General features: G+C 38.5%; 1 protein-coding gene across 1 annotated transcript; it reads right to left on the bottom strand.

The window, feature by feature from the left end:
* Positions 1–541: 541 nt before the first annotated feature.
* On the bottom strand, positions 542–14,490 carry e2f2 (E2F transcription factor 2). The gene is made up of 7 exons (XM_082142716.1): positions 13,692–14,490; positions 4,657–4,759; positions 4,169–4,388; positions 3,757–3,918; positions 3,368–3,482; positions 2,142–2,322; positions 542–1,891 (listed from the first exon to the last, which is right to left on the bottom strand). The coding sequence occupies exons 1-7, from the start codon at positions 13,956–13,958 to the stop codon at positions 1,620–1,622; spliced, it is 1,320 nt and encodes a 439-aa protein (XP_081998842.1). The 5' UTR covers positions 13,959–14,490; the 3' UTR covers positions 542–1,619.
* Between the last annotated feature and the right edge of the window lie 461 nt (positions 14,491–14,951).

The following is a 14,951-nucleotide window of genomic DNA, read 5'->3' as shown; positions in this document are numbered from 1 at the left end:
ACAACTTTTGTACACACTTCAAAGGGCATGTACAAGGTAATCAAATCTCAAATCTGATTAACGACTTCTCTTAAACCCACCCCAACCCCTTGACAAATGCAGAATCAACCAATCAGTTTTCTAGAATGCTGAGTTTTTGTTTGCTGCAGAAGAATTATTTCACTGCAGAACTGGGTGTGGTTATCTAGTTTTTCCAGCTTTTCCATATTGTTTTCCCAACTCAAATGTGCTCTGCATTTAAGATGGGTGTTTTTAATAAGTGCATTTCTACACTCACCAGATTGAAAGTTCAATTCTGCTATGTCTCTGCAGCTATAAAACCTACCATTCAGGTGTGGCAAGAGTTCCAACTCCAAAAGGAAAATAAATCCTGGAAACAAAGTTCACTTTGTATTCCCAGCAGTTCAGTGTTCAAACAGTATCAAAGGTTTCTGCCAGATCCCATTAGAAGTCCCTAAACTACACAGAGAGTGGAGAAGTGAACCCTGAGAACTCCATTACCATTCATTTCAGGAAAAACTGATTCTACAGGCATCCAACAGACTAGAAAAAGCACCAGTTTATCACTTTGAATTAATCATTTGGAAATCAGCTGCCAAATCTGGACATTCCCTGAGGTTTTAATACACAGACTTGTCAGGGGTACAATCTTGTTTCTTGAGGCATTATGTAGTACTACATAATCATTATTCAGTGCCATAGGAAAGCCCACAGTTACGAGATCAAGGTATTACCACACTGTGTCAGAAACTAAAAAGATGGAGGTAGAATGAACAGACAAGCACCCATTTCTTAAAATCTGAGCACTTGTTTCTTAACTGAAATGATTTGAATGACTGTTTTAGAAGAGTTTTTCAGATCTCTGGTTCAGTTGAGTCTGATTATGAAGCAGATGCCCTCCATACAAGCTCTCAAAACTTCAGTCTATAACAATTTAATTCACTAGTCTACATATCTGCAGAAGCACCTTTGTTTGCAGACAGATGAAAAAAATGGTCACACAGCCCTCTACTGGCAATGTCTGACAGTACTACAATAATTAAAGCTCTAGAAAAGCTTTAAAATGACCTGAGTTTCATACATCTCATTCAATAATTACTAATAAACAGTAAGTACTAGCTCATACCTAGACAAGGCAAATACATAGGCCTGATTTTTTTTGGGTCAATATTTAAGTAACGATGACCAAAAACAATGCTAATAGGCGAACATTTAACTTATAAAATTGAAATAATTAAACCACAAGACAAATACATTTTTGTTTTCTCAAAAACTAAACTAAAATACCCTACTGCAGGTATATGGCTGACAGAAATAAAAAAATATGGCTTCATAGTGTACTAAACCTAACACATGAATCTCCTCTAGAGGGTGCTTGTTGACAATATTGTCTGATTCTAATAACTACAGTATTAAAATATTAAAACACGGCCTTATCCCAAATTTACTGTCTTTATCAGAAACAGAACCAATTAAGCCAATTCAGTAGTGCATTTTATACGAACTTCAATCTGTCATACTGTGAAGGAGTGTTTTAAAACTTCATAGGATCAGAATCTGAATTAAACTAATTACAATTGAACATGCATGCCATCCGTTGATTTGTTACACTGGATGCCTCATGTTTTGAGCAAATCACCCAGATCATACGTGTCAAAAAAGTCAGATACGCCTTCTCCGTCCTCCAGACCCCAGAGGTAGTCGTCGTGGCTGAGCTGAGGAGAGAAGCTAACAAAAGGCCCAGAGGTGTCGGATGTGAAGGTCAACCCAGGCAGCTGGTCTTCGGTGATTTGCAGAAGGCTGGGAGGAAGATCCAGAATCCCCTCCACATCGAGCAGGGACGTGCTTTCGCTTGTGCCTGTCAATGATTGTTGAGGCTTTGACGGCAAACCTGAACAAAGAAACAGACTCCATTCAGTCTGTGTTTTGATAGCTAGGATTATCAAAAAGCTAGTAGCAAAGTTTTGTAGATGGGTTTAGATATACAGCTCTTTATTCATAGAAACTCTTGCACACAATGTCCCTCACTAGATCTTATTCAACTGAAACATTTAAAACGTAAACTGTTGTTATACTTTTCAACACTTTTTGTTTTGCTTTGAAAGTGATAAGTAGTAGTAAGTTCCTGGTAATTGTCTCACCTTCGACTGGCTGGGGTTTGGCAGGTGGGAAGACGGAGGGTGTGGCGGCACAGGGGGATTGTGGGTAATCTTTTCTGGGTGTGGCATTCTTGATGGGACTAGCGTCCTCCAAACATTCTTCAGGACACAAGTACACCTCAATTGGGCCGTTCTTGCTCTTCAAGTAAATCTGCAGCGAGCCCTAATGAAGAAATAAAAAAAAAGATGACAATACTGTAGGCAGTATTAACAAAGTTTTAAACATCTAGTGGGGCATAAATTATAAAAATTCTTGGTTACGAAATTTTTAATCTAACTGTAAGACTTTAATAATACAATATTAAATTCTTCTGTTATTTATTATTCTGGGTTAGAACTAAAATCACATCGGCAGATAAAAAAATAAAAATAATTCCAACTAATAAAACTTTAATCGCTCGGAAAAAAAGCATTTGTTGGTTTGGATGCTTGTGTCCAACCAGGATTCATAACTAGCTTGACCAACAGCAACCAGCATAAATAAGCTAATAGCAGCACTGGAACTCAAGCTGCAACTTTGCAACCACGTTAGGTTTGGATTAACACCCGTTTCACATTGGAAGCGTAAGCAGAGTGGAGCCAGCGCAAAAGCTGTGTGTATGCAGAGCGGGTGTTGTGCTTTTACACTGGCAGCATTTGTAACGCTGAACCGCGGCTTGTGTACTGCAAATACAGGTGAGTATCGTCCATTCTATCGTTTTTCAGGTTCTCCTCCGACCACTGTCTGTCACTGGTTTTGATATATGATGGGCATCATACTCTGCTGTGATGCAGCAGTGTTCCTCTCCTACTGTCCCACACACACACACACATGCATATAACATGCTGTATACATGTAGTTTACATGATAAATATATGTAGTAATCTTAAAGTTAAGATATACCTCTAGTTTTAATAATTTAAACAGGCCTTTGTACTTTGGGCAAAAACTCCTGGCAATGATGTGTTTTTGTGCATTTTATTTATTTTTCCATAGCGCTGAATGTCATATTGTGATTGTGAAACATGGAACACCTCACATATGATTTATAGTGAAATTTGTTATTTTTCGTGTTAACTTTTTCAGCATAAGTGGCGCAGCAAAAATAGACTCCGCGGCGAAACGATTGTGGCACTGCCGCAGTGTGAATGCTCCGTTAACAAGTGCCCCGAAAAAATATGCGCTGCTTACGTGTCCAGTGTGAAACAGGCCTAAGACGAATACTGACCTCAGATGCTTCCGGAACTTCCAGTTTGGTTTCAGATGGAGCCTTCACAGCTATAACAGTTTGATCTTTCAAGCTGGTTATGGTACGAATGTCCTGATAGGTCACATATCCTAATGTGAGCTAGAGTTAAGGACAAACTGCTTTGGCATCTAATACAGCTTTTAAAATGACTGACAGTTCAGTCATGAAGACTCAATTGCATTTCAAATGAACTGAGCAATAAAGACTCACAATAGAGAGAAAAGAAGAGGATATCTAAGCCACGGAAGTGTTTGGCTGCATGGATGCATGCTGTTTGAACAGCATGTATGAGCAAGCACACAAACGTGAAGGAGGCAAACCACTCCTCAGTTCTTCAGAGAACAAACACACACACAATGAAAGGATATCTTTGGTTGTCCTTGTTCTCTGTTAGTTCTCGTAGCCGCGTTGAGCTGGACTGAATGAGGTCGTCCAGAGCTTTCTCCTGCCTGTCCAGCTCAGAAAGCTCTTTCTTGAGAGCGCTGGTCTTCTCTGAATTGCAGGACGAGCCCTCAAACACACCACTGACCCTAAAGCACAAGACATACAGAGAACATGCCATTATTAAAAGGTAATTTATTCCTGTGATAGCAAAGCTGAATTTTCAGCAGTGTTCACAATGTCCTTCAGAAATCAGACAAGTTGTCAAACAGGAAATGGGGACCATTTAGAATGGAATACAACACCATCTTAGAGTTCGTGTCATGCATTTAATTAGTCGAATCAAATCTTGAGCATTTCTCACTCTGATTTACAGAACATTCAATCAAACACACTCACATCCACTGGATGTTGTTTTTGGATTTCTTGCGGATGAGCTGCACTCCCTCCAGAACATTTGTGATGTCGTAGATGCGTCTCTTCTGAACCTCTAGAACCTCTGTGGCCCAGTTCAGATCCAGAACCCCGTCAGCCGATTCACTCAGCAAGCCCACAAATTTCTTAGTCAGCAGACCGAGGGAAGTGTCATAACGGGTACGTTCCCCTGGAGACTTGGGAGCTAGAGAGAGATGGAGAGAAAGAGATACAAAAGAGCCATTCTTTTAGTTTGTAGTTATAGTTTGAGTATTACCAGCTGCAGTTCCTCCTAGAAAAGCAAGAGATGCTTAAACAGGTGTGTTTACTTTTCAAACCATTATGATGAGGGGCCCTAAAATAGGTAGAAACTTCCGGGCCCTCAGTCAACATATGGAAACAGTGGTCTTGGAATCAACAAAGGTCCATTTGTCCTAACAGTGCTTAGTTGCAGATCATTATGTTGTACTCACTTTTGGGGCTTGGCGCCCTCGCACATGCAGAGTTTCCCTTCCCTTTTGGTGTGCGGAATTCTGGGAGATAAAGTGGCTCTTCCAGATCTAGTCTCCTCTTGGCCTGAGACAGACAGACAACAAGAGAATGTTCATTATATCTGCCTTAAAACTTCCTGTAGAAGAAGTAGTTTCACCAAATCGTTTGAATGAACATAGCTCCTAGTTTAGCATTGTGTCCTTGGATTCTATGAAGGTGAAATTACATTAGCTACACTAAACGTTTTAAAAGATTTATCGTCCTCTCTTCCTTGAGAGGGTCAGCTCAGTGACTACTAATGCAATTCACACAAAGTAAGCTTTTGAACATAGCACACATGTAACTGGCAAAGTTGCAATGCAATGAAAGTAAAGACAGATTTCTTTCTTCCGTATTGTGCCATACATCCAAAGAAAACGGATTATCGAAAAATAAATGTTAGGGTGAGGACTTGGTTCAATCCATTGGTTGTTGATTAGATGGAGGCAGACCGGAATGAGAGCTTGCAGTCGATTATAAGACTGGAACAAGTCAGAATGCATGCGTTTATACTAAAAATGGGAAGTGATCATGTTTTTAACAACTTTTGAGTGTGGCTTTATTGATCAGGTTGTAAGGTGTCTTGGACTATTACCTCCATTTATGACTGAATCACCCCAAAAAGGATCTCAATCACATTTAAACAAGGTCTAACATACATAACTACATTAACTAAGAACCTGATATTGTAAACCTCTGGTTAGTGCAATGTGTTTTAATCTATCTTTGAGCCTGACACGACCATCTGTATTAATTCAAACCTTTTACCATTAAAACCTTGAAGGAGGGAATTACCTGAACGTTAACACATTTCTGAAATCTTTAGAATTCCATACCAGGCAGATGGGCTTGTTTCAGCAACTCAACTCCACAAAGAACTGGTTTAAAGAAGCCAACTGACATGGAAACCTGCACCCACACATTCCTGTTTGATTTCCAATGCCATTCTGGGCTGCAGTTCACTCAGGACAGAATACTTCTGTAATAGACACTGAGCACGTGCTGAGAACAGTTCACTTATCCTGTGTGCACGAGCATCTGCTAAAATGTTTGCACTGCCCTGACCTGAACAACATCTACACCTGTCACTGACATCTGGAGCTGCCGAGCAGGTGGTTGGGGGAGAGGAGGAGCGCAATCTTTCAGTTTTTTCGGTTTCCACCTTCCATTCTTTTTCTCTTTCAGTTTTTTCGGTTTCCACCTTCCATTCTTTTTCTCTCTTTTTTTTGCAATGACACACACACACACATATATATATATATAGATATATATATAGATATAGATAGATAGATAGATAGCATAACTTCTAAAAATTATATGGTATGTTATATGTTAGTGTTAGGGCTGTCAAACTAAAATTCAAATTTTTGTCGATTTTAAAATAAATATAAACCGACATTTGAATGCAAAAAAGGTGCATTCAGAATTTTAGGAGTGCGTCAGGCAGCCTTATCAGTGGCGAACGAGATGCCATAATGATGTAAGAGTTGTTGTGTTTTTAATGTTTTTCTTAGCCTAAAGACCTAACCAAGCTGTTCACACAGAATGCATTTTCTGCACTGCTTTTCTATTGTTTTCTATGTAAATGAGCGCTAGATGGACATATTTGACCGTTGCACTCTCGCCTCCCAACAGAGGGCCGCATGTTTAGTAAAGCTATGTAAAGTAAAGAAGTTCAACTTTTAAAAAAACATGTCGAGACTTTATGGTTCCCCCCCCCCCCTTTCCACTGCATTTTATGTTTTTAGGCGCAAAAAAGTACTCTGCTTTTTGTAACTACGCAATATATACATGATACGGTTTTGTTCAATTGTTTATGCTATTTACGAAATGTTTGATTTATAAATGTTAGTTTAAACATTATGCACTTCTTGTAGTCAATCAGGTTATTTCACTTCTTTAAATAAACAATTTAATAGGGTGCATACGGTGCATTAATATTTTGCTCATTTCGCCCTCTTGTGGCCTCCGGAGACAAACCAAAAGCTTGTTTCCGCCTAACTGAAATTATGCCTTTTTAATTTGAATATATGTAATATTTAAGTATAAAAAATTGAAATAGTTTTTTCAGCCTTTTTGACAGCCCTACTTATAGCTGAATCTGTGAACATGAAAATATGTAGCTGCATTTTTTTTTGCATATTTTAAGAATGATGAAATCATCATTTGTGGGTACTTGGCAAAAAAGTTTCAAAAACCAGTACATGTCTCAACTAAGAGTTGTTCTGGAGTCTTAAAGTTGAAGTTTAAAGAAGAGGCTTTTGGGTAAGACTTTGAGGAGCATCTTTGAGTTACACCTCTTCATCCAATCAGTGTTAACGTGAACTGTTACCATGCTTGGCTCATGATAAACTCCCACCCACCTGGGTGTGAGAGGGGGACCTTTGTGTGGTTCTGTTTCTCAGAACAGCAGCATCTCATGTCTGTAAGAGTTTGTGGTTAGTTCTGCCTATTTCCTGTGTCAGTGGGAAATGAGAAGTGAGAAATGCTGGCTCAGAGCGGATGGGGTGGAAGCCAAATCATTCACTTATAAAGCACTGATCTGGGAGCAGCCTTAATGTACCTACTGAAAAACAAACATTAACCACTACTAGCTAATAAACTGATTCATATCAGAAACTGGTTGGAATGCTCCAGGCTCAGGAGTTTCCTAAAGATATGCAAATCCACTGAGTAAGCCAACATCACACACAGCAGTGGCTATACAGGATAGCACAAATATGTGTGTGTGTATGTGTGTGTGTGTGTGTGTGTGTGTGTTTGGTATGCACACAGAATTTGTATCTGTGTGTACCTTGAATGCTTTGAATAAAAGTATCTGGCAAATGCACGATAGAAATATAGTGTGTCAAGATAACAATTTAAATGATAGTAGCATGCGGTGACTGTAAACAGTCATTATGGTCGGTATGTGATCTTTGCAACTAAATGGGTTAAGATAAATAACTTATTATAATTAAAATATTTATAATGCTTATATTTAGTTATCATAGTTTCAAAAATCCAACCATAAATTGTTTTTCATTACAGCTATTGCTATCAGACACTTAAATACAAAAATATTATCAGTTATCGGTATCAAGTCATAAAAACAATATTGGTTGATCACTCTTTATACCCTACTCATTATTGCTAAACTGACTTAAATAACTTAAGACAGATCGGCACCATTTCTCTTCTCACTCACTGGCTGGAGGTGAGAAATCAAGAGTCCTAAACAGAGTTATTGAGTAACTTTCCAACTAATCTGAGTTGTTTTTTAAACAAACACAATCTGCCTGAAAAGAACAGGTTCCTGTACGCCTACAGACACACGTGAGAAAAATGACCTGCAAACTGTGCCACTCCCAAACACACACTATACTCAAACTGTAAGAACGATAAGTCATTCTGCATCAGTGACGTGTTTCGAGGTGTCAAAACGAAAGGGAGACACAGGTAAACGCTAAAGGGGAAGTCCAGATGAAAAGGGTGTAAGGGGATGATACTTTGAAATGCAAAACTTGGCCAGATGGGTCTATGCAGTGCGATATAAGTTACACAATTTAAACAGCTTGAGGCCCATCATCCACCTTGTTGATGCAACACCTGGTTACTAGAGGCCCCACAGGGGGAAATATGTAAATTAAGAGAATGAAATGAGGTAAAATGACCTGAGGGACTCTGGGAAGCGGTGGGGGTGGAAGAGAGGGAGGGCGTCACAAGGATCTCAGGAAACAAAGCCAAATCATGTGTTCTTCAACATGGTGATCACAGACCAGTCGTTGATCACTTGATCTCGGACACGTGAGATTTGAAGTTAACCAGAGACCTAGTGACCTCCATGACCTTTTCAATCCTCAAAGTTTGGCTCTATTGTATAGTTTTCCAGTGTTTATTTTCATTCTTTGGAGCTTGCTGAAATAACCCTGACATTATTAACTCCAGCATGTAGTTTGCAACTATTCTTGTGCTTGTGCATTTGATAAATGCCGACTTACTAAAACATTAACCTAACCTATGATAACAAAATATGATCTGGGAAAACAAAGCTATTAAATATCCTGAACTGCCAGTCGTTACTGATGTTTACATGCAAACAAACAAGATGATAATGAATGAAATATCCGGTTTTACCTTTTTACATGCAAATCAATAATCTGGCAATGATAGAGGGTGGGGGGAAACAAAAATAATTGGATGTACAAGAATAAAATAAAAAAAACAGGTAATTTCCTGGTGGTGACATCAAAACGTGAGGATCTATGTATTCTGTATATTACAAAGGAACTGGCTTCAGTCTTAAAGTGACAGCAGACTATAAATACTTGCTATTCATCACTAATGTTAATCAAACAACAAAGCTTTAACAAAGATTAATCTATATTTAATTTATACAGTGAACACTATAGTGTTATTTTATACTTAGGCCTAGTTATAACATCTCTGTATCTAAATGATTGAGTTAAACGTTACTTTATTTGTAACTTTGATGTATTGTATTTTATATATACTTGTATTTGTTCTTATTTTTTACTAACTGTTCACTTATTTTTAATAATGTCTGAACTTTATTAGTTAGGCTAGTAGTTTCTGCTGCGGTATCAAAGTACTTAAAGTGTGCTTTAATTCATTTTTTCTTACCTATCTGAAAAATTATCCTATCCGTGACTCAAAAACCGTAATAGGGTATATGTCGAACGTCGCATGACTAACCCTGGTCTCATCGCATACGCTTGTCAGAGAAAGTGTTTACAGCAGTATGGACTGACGTCGATATCTATGGACTTTTAAGGTAATCAGCTAACCTAAATAGATCACTTTGTTTTTGCCGTTTTATTCTATTTAAATATCTAAACGCTAAGAAAAATTAAAAAAACTTTTAGATATCAATCTGCATATGTGAGGGACATTGGTTTTGCCCATCTTTGCTCGCTCCTTTTAAATTATCTCGAGTTAAACAGTTAATATTTTCACGAAGCACATACAAAAGACCTGAACCGGAAGCAATGCGATCTGTTTTACAGAATACGGAAGTTAAGTTGCACATAATCCCTATATGAACCGAAGTTCCGAACCATGAGATTTGTGATCCATTGAACCACCACTACTGACCATACAGATTGTGCAGCTGACTAAACGTCTTTCTGAAACAAAAATAACTTTCAGTAGACAAAAACTCCAAGTTGCGAGTTGCGAAAATGATGGGATCTAGGATCTTTATACAGTGCATGCCATTGTAAAGACTGTACATCTATTTCTCACAGCCTCGTTTTCATCTGCATTAAATTCAATACAGCGTCTAACCTGACCTGAAAGGTCTATAATGGCTTATGTGTCTTAAGTGTTTTAAAATAAAGATGAAAAACCGCACTCTCTAATTATATCTCATATATTTATTTATACCATGTCCACACAGACATGTCTTAAGTGTTTTACACAGGAACTGGCTTACTTCCACATTGAAAAATAAGGTGGATAAACATCCTTTAAATAAATGATTATGAAGACAAACTAATTTTCGTTGTTCTTTGGAATAAAATGCAACATTGATAACTCATTTACAATAAGACCACAAATGTGTATTTGGAGAGGATAGGTCAATTATATTTGGACGGGTAAATTGTAACTTAATGTTGACCAAGTCATTTTAAAGGAGAACTCGGTAACTCTAGCGAACTCTAGTCACTTCTTCGCTGATTTTCCCTTTTGTTGTCGCATGTTTTCCCCACGAGCTCCCCCTACAGCTGTGGGGGGGTGTATATTTCACAACACAGTCGTAAAAAACTCACTTGCGGCGGCCTCCTCCTCCTCTCTACCGTCCGCTGCTCATGTGCGTTTGTTTTGATCGGAGCAAGCCAACTGTATCGCGTGGAGCTATGTCTACCGAGGTGGGTAATCTGGTAATACATCATACATGCGTGTGTGTTTATGTCGAATTGCCGTAAAGCAATTTGTGTTTCGCGCTCGTTCTCGTTCTAGTTCTCGCTTCTCACGAGACTTCCAATTTCTAACTTGCCGGGACGGTAGTGTTGCAAGTTGCAAGGTTGGTTTTCCGCCTGGGAACGCTGGGGGGAGCGGGGAAAGTCACCAATATCACCAGAACAGGTTGTTTAACCATCCAAATGATTTCTAGACAGTTTTATTAAGTTAAAAAAGTTACCAAGTTCTCCTTTAAAGAAATGAGGCTCATGGGTACTAGAAGTTTCTGCAAAATTCATTAAATGGAATTCACAATTTTAGTTTTATAGAGTAAAGGTTCAAAGGTCTAAGGACAGTAATGGGAGCTTCAGGTGTGTCCTTTATGTCAAACTGAAAAAGGGGCAGAGAACAAGAGTGAAACTCTTTACAGCAAGACATATGACTGTTGCACACGGGTGTGAAAAACTGAAACAGGGAAACTGGAAGTAGTTAACGATGCCATATGGAGCTTCACTAGACACTTTTTGTTTCCTGAAAAGACATTATCGTCATCTTATGTTAACAAATCAGGCCTTGTTCTAGTGCTTTCCCTGATTCAAATTTTTTTTTTTTTTATCATTCCAACTTCTTTATGTTTAAGAAACCATTTTAAGTTGATCAACTGATTAATGCAAACCCAGAGAAGCAGTCTGAGAAAAGCTTATTATAATAGAATGCCAGAGTTTATGAGTTATGTCTATCAGTCCTCCAATACAGACGCCCAGTCTGTTATCAGCCCTAACCCATGTTTTGCAGCGTGAGTCTGAGATCATCCCTTTTGTTTATCAGCTGGAAGCAGCAATCACCACAGAGAGAAGTTCGACACAGGCAGTTCCTGGAGCAAATACTCTGACCTTTTTGACCTTTTCAACAGGTTGAGCTTCTGTGAGGACGAATGGTGAGACAGGTGTGCAACGGCACAGGGGGGGGGAGGGGGGGGGGGGAATGGAGTGATAATTACAAATGCAGCTACATAATAAAAGCAGTAGAATTCAAGAGTTTATACATACAAATACAGGAATAACCAGTTTGCAACTCTAATGAACCTAGGTCATTTAAACATTTGGCTTTATGGGAGCATTCATGTTTATTCATTATGTTTTATAGTTTGCTAAATATAAAAGGTTCTGTATTGAAAGGAGTTTAGCTTTGAGGACCCTTCTCCCGCTTTACTATTAGGCATGAACCATATAATGGACTACTTGCACCACTACTTCCACCTTCTAGTTAGTACATATCGGGAGTTTCCGGTTAGAGCGTTCAGCGCACCTACATACATGAGAATGCAGATTATCACTATGTTTTATGACTGCCATTTGATTTAAACATTGGATAATGATCTCTGTATTAATTATCTTGAGCCTGCTAAAATGTTCTTATAAATATATTTTCTTTCCTACTGTGCATTCTGAATAATAAATAGGCTAAATATATGTATCCACTAAGCTGCAGCAGTCCTATATGCGTGAAATAATGGCGTATAATTAACACCCGCTGCTTTCTTTGATCGGCTGTGGTTGGATTAAAACTTCACGTTCCGATAAGTTTGGAAAATTCTGCACACAGTAAACATCAGAATATACTTTCTCCTGTCAATAAAAATTGGCAAATTTTTTTAGCTTATTGCGGACACTCATTTTAGGTGGCGTTTGTTCAACTCATTGACCACTGTACATTGAAGTGAGACGTACTATTTCCAAACGGAAGTGCGTCACGAAGCTCAGTGCAAGTGGTCCATATAATGTCCAGTCCAGAAGCTGTAAAGCACCCTTCCCCCATCAATCTACCACCTCCCCCCTGAAATAGCCCTTTTATGGCAAGCCACTTAAACAATTACTCCTTAAAACTAATTAAACTGTCTAATTTGATGTAACTCGTACTTATTTTTATTTACTAGTAAGTAATGCAATAGGAAATGTCTTTTTCCCTCAATTTCACTAGTAGCTATTCATTAAATACTGGTACTAGTATTTTCCTACTACTAGCAATTTTCCCAGTAATGTCAAGGTAACTACCGGTATGCGCTTTCCACAGCCAACAAATTGCACATTTTTGTCATTGGTGATCAGTGTTTCAGTTATAAACGATTACCTTTTGACTTGTGCATTCTGGTTGTTGTTGGTTCAGCTCTTAGTTTCACTTACTGATTAATTAAGTACCAGTACTGATACTTTAGCTGCTAGCTGCTAGCTACTAGTATTTATTCCAGTTTTCATAGTTCTAATTGTTCAGACACTACCGATTTATTAAACAGTAGAGAGTATTCGCAATGTTGATATTTGAACCACAGATCTCTACAGAATTCAATGACATAAATTAGCCATTTTCTTTAAAAGGAACCAGGGAATATAGGCCTTGTCAGGGTAGATGCTATATTGAATTGTACACATTTGAAATCAGGGTTGAGACTTGAGAGTGATTGATTTCACTACCCATATCGAAAGTAATTTTCAAAACTCAACCTTATATAGTTTTGTCAACTGAATTTTTGTAAAGATATTTCATCAGCTAAACAAATGGCAAGTTGTTAAACAGTACAGTCCCTTGAACTCACTGTACTTAAATTACTCACCGTATTCATTCCTGTCAAAAACTAAATATTTAACTTGTAGACTAAGGTTTATATTGTGACTAATAGCAAAATAATAAGTACTTAATTTTAATGTAAAAATAAAAGGACGACTAGTTTAAGAATCAAATTGCTTGCCACACTCTAACCTAAAGGTCCTATCCTAATGTCATGACTGAAATATACATAAGTTGTGGTCATGTTCTCAAATTACTGGCCTGCTTTATTCATTCATGAGGAAATGACAGATTTTCGATAGCCTACATCAGAGATGATGATACAAATAAAACTCCCTGCCGAGGCCAGACACGGGAAGTTTTATATGTTGTAAAACGTGAATTTCACACAGTGACTGTAGCCGCGTTTTAGAAAATGACATATGATTGGACAAGGACATGAAACAGAAAGCATGCATGCGCATTCATAACGCAATAGCAAGAATTGGAGTGTCGTCGGAAAGAAGCTTACCGGCAGCCGCCCGGAAGAGATCCGCGCCGGCTTGGGTTCGGGCCCGTGGGGGGTCGCGTACAAACAGTTGGCTCTCTGCTCCGCAGCTGCTGTGTTCCCGATCTGAGTGAAGTATCCAGCCGGTACCAGATTCGTCGGTGGGCTTGCAAGTCCCGTGTTGAAAAAATCCGTCCTCACCGCGGAGAACATTTTCTTCTGCGGGCACGAGAGTCCAGAGACTGCACCTCTCCCAGAAGCAGGAGAAATCCCTCTGGGTATCCGCATCATTTTGCGCACGAAAACCCGCGAAAGTGACGCAAAAGAAACTCTTTTATTAGGCAAATCGCGTCTATAGCTTACTGAAGAACAAGTCAACCGTCAAAATCAATATGTATTTCTTTAAAGACTGCAAATGCTACAGACTATATGCACTTCAGTATAATAAATCCTGTTAAAGCTGTAAATAAATTATGCGTGAAAAATTACAAAAATATAAACATCCGACATACACAAAACTCTCTCCCAAGGGTCCTTTGTTGTAGTGGAACGAGAGAGACTATTATGTCTTGATATACTGCAAATAACTTAAGTTAAACATGTAAACGTACCCGGGTCATCCAGTTTTATAAATCTACCTTTAAAAGGTTAACAAAGCTTTGAAAATGTTCCTTTCGTAGTTGTTGCGTAAAGCCGGTGGTGGTGGGAAACGTCCCTGTGTGTCTGTGTAATCCCTCTCCGGCAGAGAAGCTTTGCTTTGACATCAGCTCAACAGAGGAGTGCTATTTTAGCGCCAAATTACGTCCCGCGAAATTTGGATCTCCCGCGGTTGGAGACGCTCAGCGATTGGTTGCTGGCACGCCTCACTCGTTCGGATTCTGAATATATTTACATGTAACAGTTGGTGCCTAGCGTTCTTCCTCTTAAAGAGACAGCGCCTTTTTAATCTCTTTTGTCAACAAGGGCTTTAGTCTTCAGACATTACAACAACAGCGCTATACAACAATTTTTAGATTTTGCATATATATAATTCATATAAATACATTTCATAATATACAAAAAAACGGACATTTGATCACAAATGAACTCGTATCACTTGAAATACACATTTGTTCTATGAAAAACAGCACATGAAACAATCATCAAAGCATTTCACACATAATAAAGTTGAAAGATGACTTTACAGCATGCCAATTGTGTTTCCATGGTTTCCAAATGAATCATCCTCATAGATTCATCTTAAATGTCAATGTTTTTTTAACAGCAAAATGGAAAATAGTTGAC

Source organism: Leuciscus leuciscus, assembly GCF_965113295.1.
Source record: "Leuciscus leuciscus genome assembly, chromosome: 17".
Taxonomy (NCBI): domain Eukaryota; kingdom Metazoa; phylum Chordata; class Actinopteri; order Cypriniformes; family Leuciscidae; genus Leuciscus; species Leuciscus leuciscus.
This window is presented reverse-complemented; position numbering and strand designations above follow the sequence as displayed.